Raw genomic sequence first — 22,840 nt, forward strand, 5'->3', positions numbered from 1 at the left:
CTGGATGATTTAAATGCCAGGGTGGGGAATTCACAGAAATCTGCTGCAGAGCCTGGGATGTGGATGATGACAGCTCCCTACCTCCCCCCCCCCCAATTTGGGGCACTAAGCTCCTGGAGTGGGAATCTAACTCATTCCATTGTCACTAACAAAGGGGTCAAACAGGGCTGTGTCTTGGCCCCCATGCTTTTTAATCTGTTTCTAAACGATCTTGCCCATCCCTGAAGGAAGTAGATAGTCATTGGCCGAAGCTTGGCGCAAGCCAAGCGCCGCTACTTCTGTACGCGGATGATGCAGTACTGATATCTCGTACTAGGATTGCCTAAAACGTCTGCTGAATCGCACTGAAGAGTATTTTTTGTCCAACAAATTGCAAATCAATTATGCTAAATCTAAGATAATGATATTTGCCAACAGATGGAAGGCTTTTAAATGGTCTTGTAATGGCAATAAAATGGAGCAGGTTAAGCATTTCAAGCACCTGGGAATCAACTTCCATTACAGACTCACTTGGGCTTTTCATCGTAAGGCAGTGCAGAACGCATCCAAACTAGCATCCTCAGCTATTTCCCATTTCTTTTTCACCTGTGGCAGTGGTTATGTTCCAGCCGCTCTGGAGGCGTTTAAGGGAAAGGTTCTTTCCCAGTTTCTTTATGGCTCTCCTGTCTGGTATAAGGCTATTAACCAACCACTAGAACTCATTCAAGCCTCCTTTTTATGGAAGATTTTGGGTTTACCCAGGTGCGTTCCCTACTCGGTTCTGTGTCTCGAGGTGGGGTTAATTCGGCTAAGATTACTGAAATTTTGGTTTAGGATTTTATTTAACCCTACCTCCTCTGATCTAATGCACCAATTATTGTCGGATTGTCCTGCCATTAGAGATCACCGATCTTCTAACTAAATTTAAGTCAATAGGGCTGGACACTGCAGAGCTAGGCATGCTTGGCTGTGATGCTGCTTACAGAATCGTCAAAGAAAGAATTCTTGATATTGAACAATAAGAGTTGTTTAGTGCCGCCAGAACCACATGCTCTATACCCATGTTCCAGTCAGTTTTGGGCAACCGGCCTCCTTCTTTTATCACCTGGAGTGCCCACAGGCTCGGAGAGCATTCACACTTGCAAGATGTAACGCTCTTCCATCAGCCTTGTTAACGGGCAGGTTCAGTGGTATTCCCTACTCAGAGAGGAAATGCAAGTGTGGTAGGGATTGGCTTGAGACTATACCTTTTTCTACTGCCCGCTACACGATGTTTCACGCAAGAAATTTCAAGGCCCATTGTTAGCTAGGATGCAGGGCTGGGATGACTCAGTCATGCTTCAGTCTCTCCTTTCCACACCTGACTCTGAGACCCTTGATAAGGTCGCTTCCTTTTTATCTGGGATAATAGCCAGGCAGAGCTCTGGGACTCTGGGCAGTGTGTGAGGAAAAGACTGATGTCTATGTTGTGTTGTCTTTGTATATTTTTTGTTTTGTTTTGTTCTTTCTCTGTATTTTATGCCAATAAAGGTCTTACTGAACTGAACTGAGTGCCACAAATGACACTTCACTGCTGGTATGTGAGTTTGGGCAGCAAAGTAGGGGAATAGTCTTGAGCAGTAAGGCTGCACTCCTATTCATACTTTCCTCTGAGGAAGCCTCATTGAAGTCAATGGAACTTACTTCTGAGTAGACATGTATAGGCTTGGACTGTGAGAGATTGCACTGTGAATCAGGTCTTCCCTGGTTTGAAACGTGCCTCTCACTGAGTGACCTTCTGGAAGCTGCTCCCTCTCAGCCTCAACTACAATGTGGGGACGATAATTCTTATTTATCTCACAGGATTGTTGTCAGGACAGAATAAAAATGACTCATGTGGAACATTTTGCACATTCAAGAACTGATCTACAAATGTGAATTATCATTATTATAACTGACCATAACTTTGAACCCTTTACGTATTATACTGTATATTGCCCATATTTAAAGCCTGCAGTAAGGAATATGAGCTACCTGAGGGAGGACCAATAACTGAACACATGACCTAAAACAAGTTCTGGAGAAAGGGCTGAGGTGTCCTCGCCACACTCAGCTGGAGCTTTGTTTTCTGCATTCACTGCAGAGTTCCTGCTGCTGCTGCATTCATTTTAGCAAACAACTTGTCTCTCAGGCAGTGGGAACTGCTGTGACAAATGGAGAGAGCAAGCCCCAGCTGTGCTCATATATTGCACACATACACGTCCTTTTGTTATAACCAGCCCATACTGTTTAATTAGCTGTGGTATAATTGTATGCAACCCTGGAAGTTTATATGGAAGAGTGGCCTAAAAAGTATATAAATGAATATGAGATATCTTAAAGTAAAAACAAAAGCCCTTTGTTGGCAACTGATCTGGGTAGAATAAACACACACAGCTGAGAAGCGGCATCATGGTGGCTTATTCATAGGCATTCTGACATTCGCATGAACACACACAGATTGGGGATACTGCTCCCCTCCTCCTTATGCTCATTCATACTACCCAGATTGAACTGAGGGGCTAAGGGGACCTGTGTGTCACCTTAAAGACTGACAGGTGTATTACAGTGTAAGCTCTCATGAGCCAGAGCCCATTCCATCACGCATTAGACAAAGTGGGTCTAGCCCATAAATGCTCACAATCCAATATGTTTGTCATTTTTTAATGTGCCAGACAGGACTCTGTGTTTGTCTTGCTGCAACAAACATAGCTACGTCTCTGGAATTTGTCACATCTTTTTAAAGGGGGGGGGGGCATATTGGCAGCACAGCACAAATAAACATGGTCCGTTTTGACTGCTAGTACATTTCTTGTACTGTTTTTCCTTCACCTTAGGTACCAGATTAATGCACGGACAGAGCTCGCTGTGCGCTACAATGACATTTCACCACTAGAGAACCATCACTGTGCAGTGGCTTTCCAGATCCTTGCACAGCCAGAGTGCAACATTTTGTCCAATGTCAATCAAGAACAGTTCAAACAGATAAGGCAGGTATGGGTTAGCAGTTTCCTTTCACAAGCATTATGTGTTGCATCTCTATAACTGAATTACCGTTGCAGTTGAATGTCTGTTTACTGGATATTGCCTGGGCTTTAATATGAGCTAGGACAGCATTTCTCAGTGTTTGTCCTCTGCTGTACCACTTCACATGGTCCAACTATTGGAAGTACCACCGTCCGTTACTGGCAATGATGTCATCACCAGTTACTTCCAGACTGGGAGACCAGAATCGACGCGACAAACACTGGGAAGAGGCTCAGGGCAGACAGGAGGGCTTCCTTGAACGTGTGAAAAGTGCACCCTGGAGCTCTGCCCACCAAGCCAAGCCTCCTAATGCTGTTTGTCATGTTGCATTGCTGGTCTCGCTGCCAGGAGGTGGGATCTGGGATACCACCAGACACTACCTCGAGTACCACCAGTGGTACGGGTACTACTGGTTGAGAAACACTGAGCTAGGGTGTATCAGTGTTTTGCTCCTGAATCTATTTTATTTAAATGCCTGGGTTTGGCCATGGAACATGTGAAGCAATAATAAAGAAGGGAGTACCTTTGAGCATGTGCAGGATGGTTGATGATCAATATTAAGGAACTATAACACTCCCTCATAATCGGAGATTAGGAAGAAGAGCTTTCGGATGAAAGGGAATTGTTGTGCATACATTTAAATCTCAGCACATATCATTTTAGAAATGAAGCATTAGTTATGGTTAGAGAAAATGATCCAAACCTGATAAATTAACTTTGGACTGGACCATGTGAAAATACTTTTCCTTACCAAATTTGTATGACTTGACCTGATTGGCTGAGATCCGAGAGAAGACATTTAGAAAATGACAGAGCTTCCCCAAAGCATGGAATTTGGTGCAAAACTTTTAATGAGGGAAACTGGGGGAGAAAGGAGTCTCATATGTGCAATGGTGACATTTCCTCTTCCAAAAACATAAATATCTTACAATGTTTGTTTTGAACAGGGGATAATTACACTAATCCTAGCAACAGACATGGCAAGGCATGCTGAAATATTGGATTCATTCAAGGAAATATTGAATAATTTTGACTATTCTAATGAGGAGCATGTGATGCGGGTAAGACAATTGTCTGTTCTCAGCTTATGATCAGCAGAAACTTGAAAGAAAGTAGAAACTAAAGAGTAGTCCACTCTTAGCCCCATTCTTTTTTCCTCTCTCTATCTGGTAGGGGTCATTGTGACTTTTGTACAACTTCTGGCCCTGTTGTTCTCTACAAGGAGCCAACGAAGGCCACGATAGATGTCAGACTCTAGGCCAGAAGTGACCAACCTTGCAGCTTTAGGGCTCCTGGATCTTTAACAATTATGTAGAAGAGGGAATTGCAGGAGGTCAGAATCTGCACCTCCTGAAATTCCCTCCTCTACACAATTGTTAAAGATCCAGGAGCCCGAAAGGCTGGCCACTCCTGATCTAAGCCATTGGGTTCTGGGATGGAAGGCTGGGCTAACTGGGAATCCAAGTGGGCCAGAGAGAGGACTTCAGCCCAAGGCAAGGAAGGGTGAGTTACAGAGCTGGCAAAAAAAAAAAAAAGCCAGAGGCCTGGTTCACAGCCAGTGTCAGGTAATTGAAGGCTAAAAGCAGACATATATTCATAGGAGAGCAGAAGTCTGGATTGGATTTCCTGTTCTTTTCCCTGTCTCTTCCCTGTCCTGAAATCCCTCTGTAAAATGGAAGAAACAGTGGGAAATGGGGCAAGTAACCATGGGAGATTTCATACCTCTCTTACTAAAACACCTTCCTGCTTTCAGTTGAAGATGATATTGATCAAATGTTGCGATATCTCCAATGAAGTCCGCCCGATGGAAGTGGCAGAACCCTGGGTAGACTGCTTGTTAGAGGAGTATTTTATGCAGGTAACAGTGCATTCAGAAGTAACTACACTGCTGTGATAGCGCAATGCTATAACTAAAAGCCATCTGGCAACAATGTTTGACGTGCTCGATGCACTAGCCTGGAAGGACGCCCTCTCAGTAAGGTCAGGGAAGTGGGTCATCCTGAGGATGTGCTCTGAATAAAAGTGACTGTAATTGACTGCAATTTGTAATCTAAAAAAGACAATCACATCCTAGAAATGCAAGTGTTGCCAGAGTGGTGCTGCTTCTCACTAATAGGGCTGTTTTTGTGAGTTAACTTGGCATGTGAACGGTTTTGGAGCCAAAAAAGGACAAGAACTTTGACTGATAAAATGTCGATTAAATGAGCAACACTAAATGGGTCAGGCTGGGTGGATGGTTCTGAACCACTAATGACTATGTCAATAGTGACTGAAATAATGAAGAAAGAAATCCAATCATTTCAAAAGGACACTCTCATTAGTATTGAAAAAGGCACCTTATGGTGGCTGGGCTATCATTCCTTATCAAAATCTTACTGGTAATGGGTTCTTGTACTAAGCAAAAAAAAGAAAAAAGAAAAGAGGGCTGTCCAGCTGGCCCTCCTGCATGTCATTGTAGAATCGAGTAGCCCCATTGCAGGGCTACTCGGTTCACCCAAGGGAAGGGGACAACAGTTCCCTTCTCCCAGGGAGGAGGAGGCAGCTGCCTGGAGTGCATAGGATGCAGCAGCAGCCATTTTCAGCACCACTGCAGCCCCGTGCACTAGACAGCTCGGGATTGGGCTGCCTGACAGCAATCCTAAATCCATTTACTTGTGAGTAAGTGGACTTACCTTTGAGTAGACATAGTTAAAGAGTTGTATGCATTAAAATTCAGAGACATGAATTTACACAGGTTAATACCCATTTCATAGCCTCTGCATGGTACTGCTGTTGTCAGGCCAAACCCTGAAGAAGAAGAAAAACAGGTAGCAGAGCCTTCAGAAGAAAAAAAGGGTGGTGGGGGAGGGAGTCACAATGGTGCCCTCACCAGGTGGCACCCTGGGGCATTTGCCCCTCCCAACACCTCCCAAGTATGCCAGTGGGCAGGGGGATGAGACATTCTTCAGTTCAGATTTTCTCCTGAAGAAGGGCTGTTCTGGAAAGTGGTAGAAATGGGAGGTGAGACTGCAGCACGTAAAGGCCTTGTAGGAAGGAACAGGGTGCGGTGATGGTGCAGGGACAAGGCAGATTTCGGTTTACTAGGGAGCAGAAGGAGGAAGCACAATAACATAATTCCTAGGGGAAAAAAAGTTGGTCGAACTCAAGTCTGTCTCTAAATATTACCATTTGACTTGGAAACTCTTCTCCTAGTTCCTCATGACTCTGCATTACAAGTGAGGAAAAGTCACTCTGCCTTTGCTCAGCAGCATGTCATCTATTTTTTTTTTTTTTAATGCAGAATTAGGACTTCTTTTTCCCCCAATTCAAAATATAAAGGCCTATCCAACTCCATCCTGGACACATAGGCATTTTGCTTGCTGTTGTTCTATCTTGAGTAAAAGAGGATTTAAAAAAAAAAAAATGCCTGTGGTATAGTAGTAACCCACAGGAAATTCATTGACTTCATTTGCTATTTGTGAGAATTCTTATAATGAATTGCTGCATCCATCCTAGAGTGACCGGGAAAAGTCTGAGGGCCTCCCAGTGGCACCTTTCATGGACCGAGACAAAGTCACCAAACCTACAGCCCAGATAGGCTTTCTGAAGTTTGTCCTTATTCCAATGTTTGAAACCGTAGCAAAGGTAAGTTGCATGGGTCTGCAAAGGCTTTTATAAACCATTGTAATCTTATATCAGTCATTTTATTGATCAAGGTGCTAAAAAGAGTGAAAAACCCCATATTTATTTTAATAGCCAAGCAGCACTCATACAACTCTAACACCATCTTGATCCCTTTTTATCTCTGATACTATAAAAACTACTGAAAAGGAAGTTGATCTTTCTGCTCTGTTTTAGCTTTTTCAAGAGGTTGAAGAAGTGATGCTCCAACCTCTTTGGGAATCTAGGGACCGCTATGAAGAACTGAAGCAAACAGATGATGCTGTGAAAGAGGTAAGATGAGCTCCTTCTTCCCAAGAGAATGATATGGATCTAAAGGCTGCACAAAGACTTCTATGTACAAGCTAGGGCACAGGGTTTCACTCAGATGAGCCAGCAGTCTAGAAAGAGCAAGAAATGTGACCTTGATGTGGAAAAGATGTTTTCTAAACAATTTGCATGCAAAGAAATGTTTAATCCTGGCAGCATGCCTGTGTGTTGTTGTCACTTCCCGGAATGGCTCTGACAGCAAGTAGGAGGGGCCACTTACGTCCTGTCTGCAGTACTTACTGCACCACCCTTTCTGTAGCTGCGCCACTACCTGACAGCCTTGGGTCACAAACCAAGGTCTGTTGTGCATCAGTCCACTAGCTCACGTGGAGAACCATTCTCAGGGACTGATGAATCCTTCTCATGAAAGGATTCCTGCAGCCTCTTTAGTCTCTTATAGCCCAGGTAATTTCATACAGAAGTACCCCTCTTTCCTGTCAGTAATGGCTGACTGAACCATAATTCCCATTTCCTTTGAAAGCAAGTTGTAAATAATTGCTTCTGTGTATCCCGCTTTAGCTTTATCACCCATCTGTCCTGCAATTATATCCTACCCTTACCAACCCTGCTCCCATCCAGATCCTTAGAGTCTTTTTATCTCTCCTTGTCCTTCCTTTCCTTCTACAAAATCCCTCCAGTTGGCAATGCATTTCCAACTTCTGCTCTTGCCTGCCATCTGTTGCTATCTCTCCCATGCTGGTTGCCTCTTGAAGGTAGCCTAGACTTTGGACAGTAAGGTTTGCTGTCCTTTGTACATGTTTGACTGTCAAATGCTGATCCTTAATAAACGGCTACCACCTGAACTTCCAACTATTGTCAAGGTCTCCACCAGCTTAGCTCCCTGAAAATGGTCAAATAAAATATGTTCAGAGTTCATCACAGATGCCCCTGGAATTTACATGAGGCAGTAGCTCAAGCAGCATGACTACAGGATATCTTGCAACATGTTATTGCTTACAGATCAGGAAATTGCATAATTGAATGGGTACTAAGCAACTTCTGGAGAGTATGAAGGAGAACATCAAAAAGTCACGTCCAAGTCAGTTTAATCCAGATAAATTTACTGACAAAAACCACAAGACTTTAGTTACTTTATTTGTTGTCATGCGTTGTCATGTGTTTATCTTTGGTTGAACTTATTTCGTATCAGCTGATTGCTATGACAGTATTTGATACTGGGGCATTTGGTGGGCCGCTATGAGATACAGGAAGCTGGACTAGATGGGCTGATCCAGTGGGGCTGTTCTTATGTTCTTATGACACTACTATGTACATAATATACACAAGTTAGTCATGCTCACTAATGCTGTAAGAATTCTTTTTGTTGTTGTGCATTGACCTGTGGGGGAGACAGTGCTGGTTCATTTCAACAAGATCTCTGGCCTTTCAGCCCTTGGGACATTTTAAATGAAAAGTTATAGTCCCTGAGAATTTACATTGTGATACAGAAAGAAAAGAGCTTGTGGGAGTATTCCAATCAGTTAAAGAAAGTTAGAAGTGGATATTGAAGTTTGGTTGGTTTCAAATGGAAGTCATGTATAAGTGGGAAAGACAAAAACAAGAGCTTCTGTAATGACCAATAAAGCTGTGCAGCCCTGATCCTGTACATGTTTACTCAGAATTAAGTCCTACTGTGTTCAGTGGAGTTGACTTCCAAGTAAGTATATGCATAGGATTGCTGCTATGATCATATTATAAGTATAGGAGTAAATCTGGTATAATGGGACTTTTTTGAACAGGAAAAAGAAGAGTGTTGTTGATTTTGGTGTGAATTCATTATATCAGCGTTTGTCAAACTGTGGGTCAGGACCCACTAGGGGGTTCACAAGCCAGTTTCAGGTGAGTCATGTAACACCTAGCTCAGCCACCACTGAAAATATAAAGCTGAAAATACAGGGTACAGAGCTACTGGGCAGGGTGAGCTCCGGTGGGAGAGAGGCTTGGTGCTCTGCCTAGAATAGGTGGGAAGACAGGAAGCTGGAAAGGGGGGAGGCCTGTGCAGTTGGTGAAGGGTCCAAGTCTGCATTCTGTTTTGCCTTCCGAGCTGGAATGTTTGAATTTGAAGTTATGCAGAATAACACCATGAGTGTAATGGGATGTTTGGCTGATCATGGCTTAGATTTGAAGCCTAAATTGATGATATCACTTCCAGCCATGACATCACTTGTAGGTTAATGACATCACTTCTGCTGGTCCCAGTGCTGAAAAGTTTGAGAACCACTGCACTAGATACCATGTTAGCAGCTTAAAAAAAAAAAAATTATTCCTCAGTGGGATTTGAACCCCAGGTCTCCAGCTTCACAGATCTATAATTTAACCACTGAGCCACCAGAGGTCTTAAGTTTAAAGTGTTTGGAACTAACACTTGAGGCACTGATGGCCACCAGCTGGGCTGAAGACATTATATATTTGTTCTGAACACTTTAACTACTGTATAGGCTTTCCTATAGCCCAATGGAGAGAGTTTCCTATAGCCCAATGGAGCATCTCCCCACCTAAAAAAAAATGGGGTGATTCACTCCAGCTGTGGCAGGAGTGCTTTTGCTACCAGGGATCTCACACGGCATGGACGTGTGTGTGTGTGTGTGTGTGTGTGTGTGTGTGTGTGTGTGTGTGCGCGCACGCATGTATAAAAAAATGGTTTAAAAATAAAAAGTTGTGAGTTCCTGCACCTATTTTTTTTACAAAAAAAGCACTGGGCCAAACTATATGTTGAAATGAATGTATATCCTGATCCTTTGAATTTTCGGTTAATGTTAAAAACAGTGCACCAGGGGAGCAATATGGAGTGAAACCACAATAGATGGCTAGGCAAGTTTTATTACTTTGCTCCTGCCAAAGTTTTGATCTGGAAGAACTGGAAGTACAAGCAGGTCAGAACCATGGCAGGGGAAAAGTAGCCTCCCACCAGAGTTTTGCTTGAGATTATCACCCCCTGGCACACTGTTCTTAACAATAACAGAAAATTTAAGCAGCCATCACACATATTACTAATAATATGTACTTTGGCTCTTATTGAAGCATGTGCAAGTTACAAAGTCATGATTACAAAACTACACTGACTGCCCAAGACAAACCAGCTCCATATTATACAACCTGGGACTTAGCATTTGGGGGAAGAGTTTCATTCACCACAGAGATCCACTCACTGTTTTTGTAGCATTGCCATATCTCATCAAGCAGGCTTTGCAGGCATCTGAAGCAATATAACATGCCAAACCTGTGAACAGAAATAATAGTGAGATAGGTGTGCACACAGTGGGCAACGATTTTTCCACTCTCTGAAAAAAAGCTATCGTCAGACAAAGATATTTGTGCAGGAGCAATTGCAAACTCTGTTGGAATGAATTGAGTGTATGTAGTGGTAATACTTGGCTCCAAACGGAATTATGAGATGACTGGGGGCCCAATCCTTTCCAACTTTCCAGCACCGGTGCAACCACAATGCAGCCCCAGGGTGAGGGAACAAATGTTCCCATACCTTGAGGAGGTCTCTGGAACTGCCTCCCCACCACAAGATGCAGTGCACCCTCCATTGGCACAGCTGCACCAGCACTGGAAAATTGGATAGGATTGGGCCCTGGGTTATGAAATGGTTGGTAGAATACTAGGAACATTACTTTTTGCACTACATCAGTGTCTTTTCTATTCCTGGACCACCTTAGCAGCAGAGAGAGAAATATAATGACACTAGAGTCTGATGCTGCACATCCTATGTTTGCTTTAATGGGGGACATGTGTGAGTGCTGTTACTTCATTAGAGTGAATGGAGCCTGTGCAGTGATCTTGTCTGCAGGGTTGTGCCCATCAACTCAGTTGCAACCCTACTGACCAATCAGTTGCCATAAAGTTTACCGTGAGTCACTTATTCCATTCTGTCCTTAACTCTAGTTACAGAAAAAGAAGAATGAATGTTTGACCACCGAAAGCAGAGAGAAATGAAAAGCAAGGTATAGCAGGGCACATCAAGGTAAGGTATGTCTCTACCATACATTAGGAATCTTTCAACTAGGAATCAAAACACATTATCTGAACAACATATATTTCATAGCCAAATATAGAAATGCTTACATATTAATGATTTTTTAAAAAAACAGCCTTTTAACATGGGGGTACATTATATCTGATGACTGTGAGACAATAGATAAGCTATACCTAATTTCATTGCAATATACGGACATCCCCCCATATCCACAGATCCGGTATCCTCTGATTCAGTTATCCACTGATTCAGTATCCACATATTCAGTTATCCGTGAATCTACAGATTCACCCCCTCTCACACTCATTAATGTTGTTTAGATGCTTACCATAACAAAATGTGTCTTTCTTCTACAGGACACTATAAGCAAGCAAGCTTATAGTGCACCTTACAGGCAGGCTGCAGGCAGCCTGAATGCTTAAAGAGACTAGATCAAACATTAACAGGAAGCAGTTAAATTTGGGAAAAAAGACTTTTGTTTTTTTCTTGCCAATTTCGTGCAAGGTGTAAAAAAATCAGCGATGAATTTGTGATAGTGATCCCTTTCATTGAACTGCAAACAGGAGACAAACAGCAGCCAAAACAGCAGCAAATGTAGTAGAAGAATGCACTACTCTGGCAAAACGCTTAGGAATAGTTCTTGAAGACATCTGCTGCATCTGATGATAAAAGCATAATTCAAAGAAAATTAGTCAAACCCAAGTCCCATGAAAGAAACAGGGAAAAGTACTTTACTGTGCACTTTAGTCACATTTATATCAGTGGAATTTAGATGTGAATCACACTAATTATGCCCTCATCAGACATTTTATATGTGCTCTGGAAAAGGTTCCAGGTCTCAGTAAGTCTTCCTCTAGGTACATCTTCTTTTAACTGACACTGTTCATTAGATCAACTTGTGTTAGTGAGCATGTACAAGAAGATAGGTTTCAAACAGCTCATTCCTATCCCATAATGGCCCAGAGTGTGCAGTGCTGCCAACTGAGCACATGTTGCATGCTGTGGGCTGACAGGGGGCTGACAAGCCAGGAGAGATAAGTAAAGAACATTTTCTTTACTAAAGAACACTTTCTGGTTCCCATTGGGTCTCCTCAGACCTATGCCAACTGTTTAGCTTTGATAAGTCTGAGTAGACTCAGGGAGAGGTCCACACCAGGAAAGGGAGATAAGTTCTGGCGTGCATGGCTGCCACCAAGATCCTCCTGCCCCCAGCCCAGCTTGCTCCCCATCTCTATCCGTCCAACCCTCCCCCAATCCACCCTCACTTACCAGTGACAGCAAAGGTTCTGTGGGCCATTGTTGCCCATCTGCAGCCTCTGGGGTTTTGTGCTGGCAGTAGTGGTCCACAAAACAGTGGAACGGACTCCGATCCCACCATTTTGCTAGTCTGCTGTGTGAAATAATTAGCACAGTTGCTGAATCAGCACATCTGAGCTCTGCCAAAAATTCTGCATGGATGAGACTGCATTCTCTGAGTCTAAAAATGTTTGCATTTTAATTCCAGCACTATAATGGACACAAAGCTCCTTTAGAAGTTTGCCAAGTCCATGCAATGAGGTGGTGCAGCAAAGCCTCATGCGACTGCACAGTGTTGACAAAGGATGAAGATGAACAGCTGATGCTACCACAAGCACTTTTCAAGTTCCTTTTCTAAAGACTCATATTTATCCCTGTGGATGAGAATGATAAGGAACCTCTGCTGTTGTACAAAAATTTCTTTTTTAAGTCTTCTTCCAAATAATATATTCTTATACCAAAAAAAAAAGCTGCTGTAATTATTCTTTTTTAGGTTTTATATGTTTCAGAAAAAAAATGGCTTCTGATTGATTTATGGAGACATATTGGGGAAATTTGTACTTTTTAAAAGAGTTGTTTAGACATATTTATATGTAGTCTTGTATACAATTAAAGTAGCAATAATTGGTCTCATTATGCCTATGTAAATTTAGAACACCCCCCAGCTTGGGCCACCTGTCAGCTTGCTGAGCTCTTTTACAAAACCTATCTAAGAAGAGACATAATTTACTTTCCCTGGACAGCAGCTAGATGCCAGAAGAACCCTTTTTCAGAAGGGAGTGAGGAGTATAACCCCAAGCCCTCAAGTTATCCTCCCAAGGACTGCTCACCTAGGACCATAGCCTCCAGACATCTTTTGCCTCTGGGATGGTAACTGAGGAGACTGAAAGTCCTTCAGAGGAGCAGATTTGGCCTAAGGAGTTCCAGTTGGCTCTATTGTTGGCTCTATCAGTTCTATTGCCAAGGTTAAATTTCTAGGCCTATATACACCCTGACTAGCTGGTAAACATCCAAGAAAGACTGGGGTATGAGGACCAACCAAGATGTGATGCTAAAATGCATCACCATCTAGTTTGGGGGGGGGGTGATTATCTTTAAATGGCAGATAGCATCTTTGGAGGCCCATAGCAGCCTTGAAGAGGGTGGAAAGAGGTGATTTTTTATGAGAAAGCAGCATAGAATTCAAGGGTCCGCATAATGGACGAGAGCCTAAGCTGTGAATCAGGACTTCTCCATTTTTAATCTCACTCCTGCAATGGACTCCTACAAGGTGGGCTCAGGCAAGCCATTCCCCAAACAGTCTCAGTTTCTCAGCTGCAATATGGGGGTGATACCCACCTTACATGGTTGTTGTAAGGACAGCATCAAGGCAATACGTATCAATCACTTTGCATACTCTGAAGGCCCTATACATATGTTAAAGATTCTCCTCTACTTCTGAAACACATTCCCAATCCAGATCAATCTTCTGCATTGCTGCCATTTCGAAAGTTAGAAACTTTCTCAACTATAGATGGTGACATGTTCACTGTCACATCTACTTTGGCCCTGAGTGCATATATATATATATATATATATATATATATATATATATATATATATATATATATATATATATATATATATATATATATATGTATGTATGTATGTATGTATGTATGTATGTATTGGCAACCTTCAGTCTCGAAAGACTATGGTATCGCGCTCAGAACCACCTTTCAGAGCGCGATACCATAGTCTTTCGAGACTGAAGGTTGCCAATACACACACACACACACACACACACACACACACACACATATATCTGAATTTCCTGTTCTTAATTCATGTAGAATCCAGTTTCTAATTTAATGAATAAATGTTAGGGACATCTAAAATAGGCCACTGGCCAAACACTCCAGTAATATCATGTTTATATACAGAAGTGCTGGGAAGACATTGGTCGAGAAACACTAGAAACTTTGTAAACTGGTATTCATATACAGATGGTCCTGTCTAGGAGGATTGTGCCAAGCATACCATGCCTGAATGTTCTCTGATGGGGAAGGGTCATAGGTCATGGGAAACCACATATTCTACATACAGAAGGTCTGAGGTTGAGCTCCTGAAATCTTTAGCTGGAAGGAGATTGATTGCAGAGCTGGGAATGATCTAGCGCAGGGGAGTCCAAAGTTTTTGGCAGGAGGGCCACATCGTCTCTCTGACACTGTCAGGGGCCGGGGGGGGGGGGAAAGAATTAATTTACATTTAAAATTTGAATAAATTTACCTAAGTTCACATAAACGAATATATTAAAGATGAACTTATATGAATGAATGAAGGTCTTGCAATAGCTCAAGCAAGGCTGGCCTTTCCTTTGCTGCTGCTACTGCATCACAGACGTGAAACAACAAGCAATGGAGGGAGCCCTCATCCCACAGCTCACGCAAGAGGTCAAACAGTCACCCTCACGCTGGGAGCAGTCGGGCCAGTGTGGGCTCCAACAAATCTCCGGATGGCCAGAGACTCATTGAGAGGCCTCGAGGGCCACAAGTGGCCCCAGAGCCAGGGTTTGGGCACCCCTGATCTAGTGCAACTACTGCTAGCCAGTGTAGGACATACTGGGCTAAACAGACCTGGTATAAGGGCAACTTTGTAAGTTCATATGGCAGCTTATATCATATGGGCAAAAGCTGGCAGTCACTTCCCTAGGATGGTATTTGCAAAGCACTGTGTTTCAATATCCATTTGCAGTGAGGATCTGACCATTGAAAGAACATGTGTTATTACCCAGATGGGAAATGAGACTTGAAGATACTGAATTGTTTATCCCTTTGAAAGCTTACGGCAGACAGGACTTAAATGTCAGCTACCATCTGCATCTGGAAAATGCCCATCTGACAGCTAGGCTTCCGAATACAGAACCCCAGCCCCCAGTCCTGCTCCTTTAAGCATTGCACAAAAGAGAGAACTGGGACATTTCACACCTTGTGGAATTTTCCCTTGTATATAGCTCAAGAGCTCTCCCAAAGTAAACATGTCAGCATTCAGGTATGATTCAAAAGCTGTAGGCAGTGGTACAATTGTTAGTTTTCTTGTTGCAGATTTGTTCCACGGTATCTTGTTTCTTTCATAGTATCTTGTTGCAGATTTGTGTATGAAAGTAAAATGCAAGAATGTGATGTGAAAAGGGGTGGACTGTGATGGGCATCAGGAGTGGGGTAGGTCCTGTGGGGCTGCATTAGCCAGCTATGTTTGTAGGAGTGGGATGAGAAAATCCTGCCCCAGCCATTGGGGCTGAGGAAGAGACTAAATGCCATGATTTTTATTCTGGGAATAGTGTTGCTTGTGAAGTTTTAACTAGGGGGTGCGGTGAACTGGACTGTTCTGGCTCTGACTTACCTGGTGAATCAAGGCAAGCTTTGAGAGTAAGGGAGAGAACCAGGGATAAAATGCAGGTGGCAGTCATGCACCCAAAAGTAATGCCTGACATGCGAGTTCCACTGTAACTGAGTCCTGTTCTTCCCCCCTCATAGCATGCAGCTGTGCCAAAACAGGTTGCCCGGCATTCTATGGTGGGGGCCAACTGAGAGGGAAAGGGAAAATAGTTTACCTTACCCCTCCATAAGCCCCTCAACCACCACTGAGTCTCCTCAGAACTGACAGCTCTTTAGCTGGCGCAAGTCCAAGCAGAAAAAGGGGGCATGTCAACTCAATCGCAAGAGGGTAGTCGCCCACGCCACAAGTTGCCCACACCAGGTGCCATTTCCTCCTGCATCAAATAACCCCCAGCCCTCCCTCCATTTTGATCTCCTGCCCTCCAACCCAATTACACCCAAGTCAGTAGACCTTCTCCTCCCGCCACGGTGCATGGTTTCCACGGTGCAGTCCGGATGTGTGCTTCTAGATTAGCATTCATTATGCCATAAAGCATGTTCCACTGCAAAACATTCATTCCAGTGGCTGCAACCCTGCTTAGGATTGGGCTGTGAGGATAGAATCTGATCCAAGTTTTCGATGTTGGCATAACATCTGATTACCACAACGATGCATGCAATAGAAGGAATAAGATATCAATGTTATCCACAGGTGTCAAATGGATGTGGGTGACTTGGTTTTGCAACTGATAGTTTGGCAGAAATAAAATCCGTATCATGACCATATGTGCCTGTATATATGGCTGGAGAAAATGTATGCACATTTTATAGTGTCACATTTATTATGCTATATAACTCACATATATACCAAATCTATACAAAAGCAGTTGTTTGATCAATTTAGGGCACAATCCTAACCAACTGGCATAGCTGTAGCATGTGCTGCATCCTGCAGTTGGGGGGCAGTCACGGAGGCCTCCTCAAGGTATGGCAATGTTTGTTCCCTTAACTCAAAGTTGCATTGCTCTTATGTCTGTACCGGAAAATGGGTTAGGATTGCGCCCTTAGTTAGGAGTAGCCCCATCCTAACTAAACTCCCATGTGGCAATGCAGTAGCACCAGTGCAGCTTCTGCTGCATCCTGCAGGGTATTCCGGCTGCTCTGAAATTGTTCATAGGTCTCTTCTGGGTGACAGTTTTCCTCTTGCCCCTGGGTTAACCCCAGCTGCCAAAACGGCTCAATTTGGACCTGCGCCAGCTAAATCGCTAATGCAAGTCATAGTTGATCGATGTCACTGGAGCAAGCCTGGGAAGAGGGATAGAATATGGCACACAGCAGCTCTGCCAAACCTGCCTCCCTCCTGGGTTTGATTTACCCACCCCTACCCCCACTGCTGCCTCTTCGCTCCATTCCTCCCTTTCCTGTCCTCCACCCCTGTGCTGGACTTATCTGATTCAGTGGGTCTCCAGCTGTCCACCAGCACCAGCAGGAAAGCTCCAGCCTTCCCATCGGCACAGCTATCACAATACACTTTATGAAGTTTTTGTGACAGTGCACACCAACAGAGCGTGCACTACACCAGAGCAGCAGGGTGATACAATTGGGCCATTGTTAGATAGATAGATAGATAGATAGATAGATAGATAGATAGATAGATAGATAGATAGATAGATAGATAGATAGATAGATAGATAGATAGATAGATAGATAGATAGTGTTCAAAATGTTCCCGGTGACATCTGTACTCTGCTGACAAAGGGGTCTGCAGACATCCACATACATGTGTGCTGGGATGATTCCACACACCTTTTCAAAGTACACTTCCCTTATACTTTAAATGTGGCAAGTTATCTACAATGAAGCATGTATGAATTAAAGCTCATTAAAATGTGTGTACATTTTTTGAAACACCCTCTGTACGTGCATGCGCATTTTATAGTGCCATTCGTACTATGCTATAACTATGTGTGTGTGGGCGCACAAACATACAGCAAGAGAGAGAGAGAGAGAGAGAGAGATGAACTGTAATTTATACACAGGGTTTTCTGAAGTTGTTCTTTGAGTGGGCCATAACACAGAGCAACACATATGCTGTGCTCAAGAAAGCACTCTTCTCTGTTTGAAGGGCACTTGTACCCAGACCATATGCTTGCAAGCTGCAGAACTGCGTGCAGAGTTTTAGCTCAGTTTAAAAAAGAAACATGTAGGTGGGCACTCAGACTTTCAACCGTACAAAACAGGAAATGTCTCGCAAAACTCAGCCTTCTCTTTCCAGGGGACCTCAGTGACTAACACTGAATAATAATCTCATCGCCTTAATTGCAACCGTTTGAAATTGCAAACCTTTCCTCTTGTATTTGTCTGTGTAATGGGCAGTCCAATCCGCATGGCCTGTGTTGTATCCAGTGCAGGTTAGGAAGCAGCTAAGGAGATATATTTCCCCTTACCCTGAGTCATAATGTCCTAACTACCCCAAGGGGCTTCTTGGATAGCCACCAGCTATTTAGCTGATGCAAATTTGGGAAACCCCATGTAAAGCCGGGATGGCAGGGAAGGAAGTTAGTATATGGCAGTTAATATAAAAGCTATATATATTAGTATATGGCAGAGGCAGCTTCCACTGCTTGTGCTCCCCCTCCTGGGTCCAATCCACCCCACCTTATCCTCACCTGCCCAGAAACACCCCTCCCTCCCTCCCATCTACCCTTCCCATACCCCTGCACTGCTCTTACCTGTGCAACCTTACCTGTGTTGGCTGGTGATGTTCCTGGATGCAGCGCCGTCAGGCTGGCACAGGCTGTTGGGCAGGCACTGCTACAGCAGATTTGCAACACTTTAAGCTGGCACAGGGAAGGCTGCACTGGCTCAGGCGGGGGAATGAGATTGCACTGTTAAAGTTTTTTTTCTTGGAGATGGTCTCTATTATATGTTTTGGAAATAATTATTTTGTAGCAACTGTTACCCTGCATATGCCTGATCTCCTCTGATCTTGGAAACTAAGCAGAGTCAGGCCTGGTTAGTACTTGAATGGGAGACCGCCTGGGAATACCAGGTGCTGTAGGCTTATACCATAGTGATAGTCTTTTGAGACTGAAGGTTACCAACCAACCATTATTTTGTTCCTTTTTAATCTATTTCTATGGACCAAAATCACTGTTTGATCTGTTCTGAAATCCACAGCCCCAGGCAAAGTCACACAGCACAGTATTTCAATCACTTATTATAATAATAAGGATATTTATATATCACTTTTCAGCAAAAGAGTTCTCAAAGCGGTTTATAGATCAAACCAATAAATCAAATAAACCATGGCTCTTTCACATTAGATTCCTTTAGTGCTGTGGAGGCACGACTTTCAAAATGGAGATTTCACACAGCACTAAATACAGTGCTACATTATCCAGCAGTGCTCTTCCCCATGGCCAAGATCCTTCTATAATATTTACTTTCAAGTAAGTCTTATTCAGCAAAGATCCTAGAATAAAAGAATATTCTAGATCTAAAATAAACCCAAAATTTGAATTATTGGTCTTGTCTGGACAATAATGCTTGATCCAGCCCTGCCCACATGCGATCAGGGAAAGTGACAGTACATGTACCACTCCCCCACACTGTTGGCACGTTATGCCACTTTTCATAATCATGAGATTATGATGTGATTATGACTACCTTGTTAAAATATTAAAGTATTTAAATATTTACATTTAATAGTACTGCAATCACTTTTGATAGAGTAATTCTGTCAAAGCACATCCCCTTGCAGTTATGAAAAGTGAAATGGCATGCTAACTGCGGGAAGCAGGGCATGTGCTGTTATGTTCCCTAACCACATGTGGGCAGGATCAGTTCAATCCTATCATTCAATCCAGCCCATCAGTTGTAATTCTGCAGGATTTCTGCATTTATCAAACGTCCCTGATCAACTCTTACTACTCCATAGTTGATGCTGCTTCTGAAAAATAATACTAGCAATAACAACAGGCTGACTGGTGAGAACTTGCACATGAAGCTTTCAATCATGGTCATTATCGCAATTTAATATTTTTGGCTCCCAAGCCTAGTTTGAGATGCCAGTTTGATGTCACTGTAATTTCAACATGTGTGTTTAAAATAATATAGCCATTGCCAAGTTGAATGGTCAAAAGAAGCAATTTCAAATGATAGCTTTACCGAATGATAAATTTCTGGATTTATACAGAGTTACAAAAGACAGATGCATGGAAACCGCTACTCTGAAAACTGCCTCTAAGGGTAATCAATGTCTGTTCCTTAAGCCAATGAAATATGGTTACAGTTCCCCTATGGATGGGATTATTCTGAGAAGAGAAATGGAACACCTATTTCTACATTTGAAAATGATGGGATAGTTCCAGCCAGGATTGACTCTTGTTTTCAGGATGTTTGAAAGACATATTCATCTGTTAAGGGAAACATAAACATCGGCTGTCACATGGACAAAAGGCAGGCTGTATTGGGAAACAGAACCAACACCCTGTACTTCATACTCAGTGCCTCCCACTGGATTAGGCTCATGCATGGAGCCAAGCAGATGACCTGTGCGATCAACCATACCAGCTCAAATCAAGTGGGGGGGGGGGCTAGGCACCCCTTTATTTTCCCCCTAAGGTGATCATTCCTTTTGCAACTGGAAGAACCTGCCATCTGTTCAGTAGGGAGATCATTGTGTACAGCAGCAAGTGATGATCCATAGACTAGACCAGAAACCTTTAGGACATAATTCTGACAAAATGAAGAACTTTGAATCCCCCTGCATCCCACTGCACAACTCCCTTTCACTGAAAAGAATGAGACCAAAAAGGGCTTAAGATAACTGGATTGTACTTTTGCCTCACTTTTTGCCTCATTTGTTATATTGTTAATTGCTGACCTAATTTTTTTGTTTGCAAGATATGTTTTGAAACCACATGCTGAAAAAGCATTCCTCAGTATATGTGCCTCTCATTAATGAAGACAAAATCTCCAGGGATTAACCTCACTGACTTCACAGTACCAGGAGTGGGTGTAAATTAGAGCATAGTTTAGCTCTGTGACCCCAATCTCCTATAATGGCAGCGGTCCAGAAAGCCTGCAACTGGAGGAAGTAAGAGTACAAATGGCAAGTCCCCAATGAATACAGACTGCTAAGTCCCCGAAAGCGTTCCCAGCAATTGGAAATTAGTCAAGGATACAAAATCTTGGCTGTATTTCAGAGAGTACTTTCGCATGTCATCAGAACGCTGTAAGCTCTGGTGCTCAATTCCTCTAACCTCTATAAACCGGAGAGGTACTTTAGATCCCAAACCAAGCACCATTTGCCTGTTGAGACATACAAAATTATGCAGGGGATGGACAGAGTGGATAGGGAGATGCTCTTTACACTCTCACATAACACCAGAACCAGGGGACATCCACTAAAATTGAGTGTTGGGAGAGTTAGAACAGACAAAAGAAAATATTTCTTTACTCAGCGTGTGGTCGGTCCGTGGAACTCCTTGCCACAGGATGTGGTGATGGCATCTAGCCTGGACGCCTTTAAAAGGGGATTGGACAAGTTTCTGGAAGAAAAATCCATTACAGGGTACAAGCCATGATGTGTATGCGCAACCTCCTGATTTTAGAAATGGGTTATTTCAGAATGCCAGATGCAAGGGAGGGCACCAGGATGAGGTCTCTTGTTATCAGGTGTGCTCCCTGGGGCATTTGGTGGGCCGCTGTGAGATACAGGAAGCTGGACTAGATGGGCCTATGGCCTGATCCAGAGGGGCTGTTCTCATGTTCTTATGTTAATGTTTAACATTAGATTTAAACATGAAGTTTGATGTTAGACCTCATATTTATGCTGTTTGGTTACTGCTTGAACATTTTGGATGAACCTTGAGTAAGTTTTGCCTGTGTAAGCTATTGGCCACACCAACAAGGAGTTACCAGAGCTGGGTGGTAGAGTACATGCTTTGAATGCCCAAGTTCAGTCCCCAGCATATCCAAGTAGTACTGGGAAAGATCCCTATCAGGTACATTAAGGGAGCTGCTTCCATGTCAGTTCTAGAGACAGTACTGAGCTAGATGCACCAATACAGAATCCTTGGATTAGTAATAAGAAATGCACTAAGCTTCTGGGAATGCACTAAGCTTCTGGTTCAATTATTTGGTCTGCTAATGTATTTCAGTTGTGCCTGATCATGAATCAAGACATCATAGTCACAAAAACATCATAAAACAGTCTCTACCCTAAGAAAGGGCAGTACTCAAGATTGCTCAGCTTGTGGAATCTACTTATTTTCCTCTCTCTAGCTGTTCCCTTGGGATGAATTGGCTACCTGACTCACTAGCCACGCACAGAAAGAAGCTTTCTGTGCTGCCACAAACCTCTTCAAGGTTGGTTGAAAGTGGAAAGAAAACAGGTGGGGGAGACTACCTGCTAAACAAAAAGCAGTGCCTAGAGATTGGAAGCAGGAGTGAAGAACGTACATTTGGAGGGTGGTGTTGGGGTGTTGCGTAAACCTTTCCAGCTATTGCATGAGAACAGAAGAGGAGCCCTGCTGGATCAGGCCAAGGGCCCATCTAGTTCAGCTTCTGATATTTCACAGTGGCCTGCAAGATGGGGTGCCGTGAGTGCTTTAGGTCAAACTACTGACGAGGGCCTGTTGAAATGGCTGTCACAGGCGGCAGACTGGCAAGGGGTGGAAGTGTGACCTGCCAACACTGCCCCCCTCCCCCTTACTCAACTTGGCTGCCTGGGTGATGAACATTTTTCTCAGAAGAGAGAGAGGAAATAAAATCAAAGTAACCTACAAATGCTTTTGTCACACTGATCAAAAACTATGCCCATTAAGAAAAAGGAATCTACACAGTTTGGTTCCAAATTTCCATTAGTCCACAATTACTCATTGTGGAATTACTAATTGTCTTGCTCATTGTGGGTCCCTGTCTTTTGGACAGCCTTCTTGACATTGTCCTTAGTGGATACACATTAAAATATGCCCAATGAAGAGGTGACAGCTGAAGGTCAAAAAATGACTACTTGACTGAATTCAGGTTTCTCTCATTAATGCCCTTAGCAGGCCCAGCTGTGTTATTATGAATCATTATACCGTATGCAGAACACGTTAAAACCATTCAGAGTGTCACAGCGGCATGAAGAGGCTATTAATATTCTCTCCTTGCTGTAATTTGAGTTTTGATTTCCCCACACTTGTTTGGATTAAAGAGGACA

General features: G+C 43.2%; 1 protein-coding gene and 1 pseudogene across 6 annotated transcripts in view; both read left to right on the top strand.

Annotated features, from left to right (window-relative positions):
* Positions 1 to 12,815, top strand: part of PDE9A (phosphodiesterase 9A) — a 92,074-nt gene extending 79,259 nt beyond the window's left edge. For 5 of the 6 annotated variants that reach the window (XM_066620555.1, XM_066620558.1, XM_066620559.1 and 2 more), the window contains 7 exons: positions 2,835 to 2,991; positions 3,972 to 4,085; positions 4,778 to 4,882; positions 6,520 to 6,648; positions 6,862 to 6,957; positions 10,885 to 10,963; positions 12,480 to 12,815. In XM_066620555.1, coding sequence (XP_066476652.1) covers positions 2,835 to 2,991; positions 3,972 to 4,085; positions 4,778 to 4,882; positions 6,520 to 6,648; positions 6,862 to 6,957; positions 10,885 to 10,935 — 652 coding nt within the window. In that variant the 3' untranslated portion in view covers positions 10,936 to 10,963; positions 12,480 to 12,815. Of the gene's footprint in view, positions 1 to 2,834; positions 2,992 to 3,971; positions 4,086 to 4,777; positions 4,883 to 6,519; positions 6,649 to 6,861; positions 6,958 to 10,884; positions 10,969 to 12,479 lie in introns of all 6 variants that reach the window. The other variant, XM_066620557.1, reaches the window with a different exon arrangement.
* A 5,756-nt stretch (positions 12,816 to 18,571) lies between these two features.
* Positions 18,572 to 18,691, top strand: LOC136646771 (5S ribosomal RNA; annotated as a pseudogene).
* The last annotated feature ends 4,149 nt before the right edge of the window (positions 18,692 to 22,840 follow it).

Source organism: Tiliqua scincoides, chromosome 3 (assembly GCF_035046505.1).
Source record: "Tiliqua scincoides isolate rTilSci1 chromosome 3, rTilSci1.hap2, whole genome shotgun sequence".
Lineage (NCBI taxonomy): Eukaryota > Metazoa > Chordata > Lepidosauria > Squamata > Scincidae > Tiliqua > Tiliqua scincoides.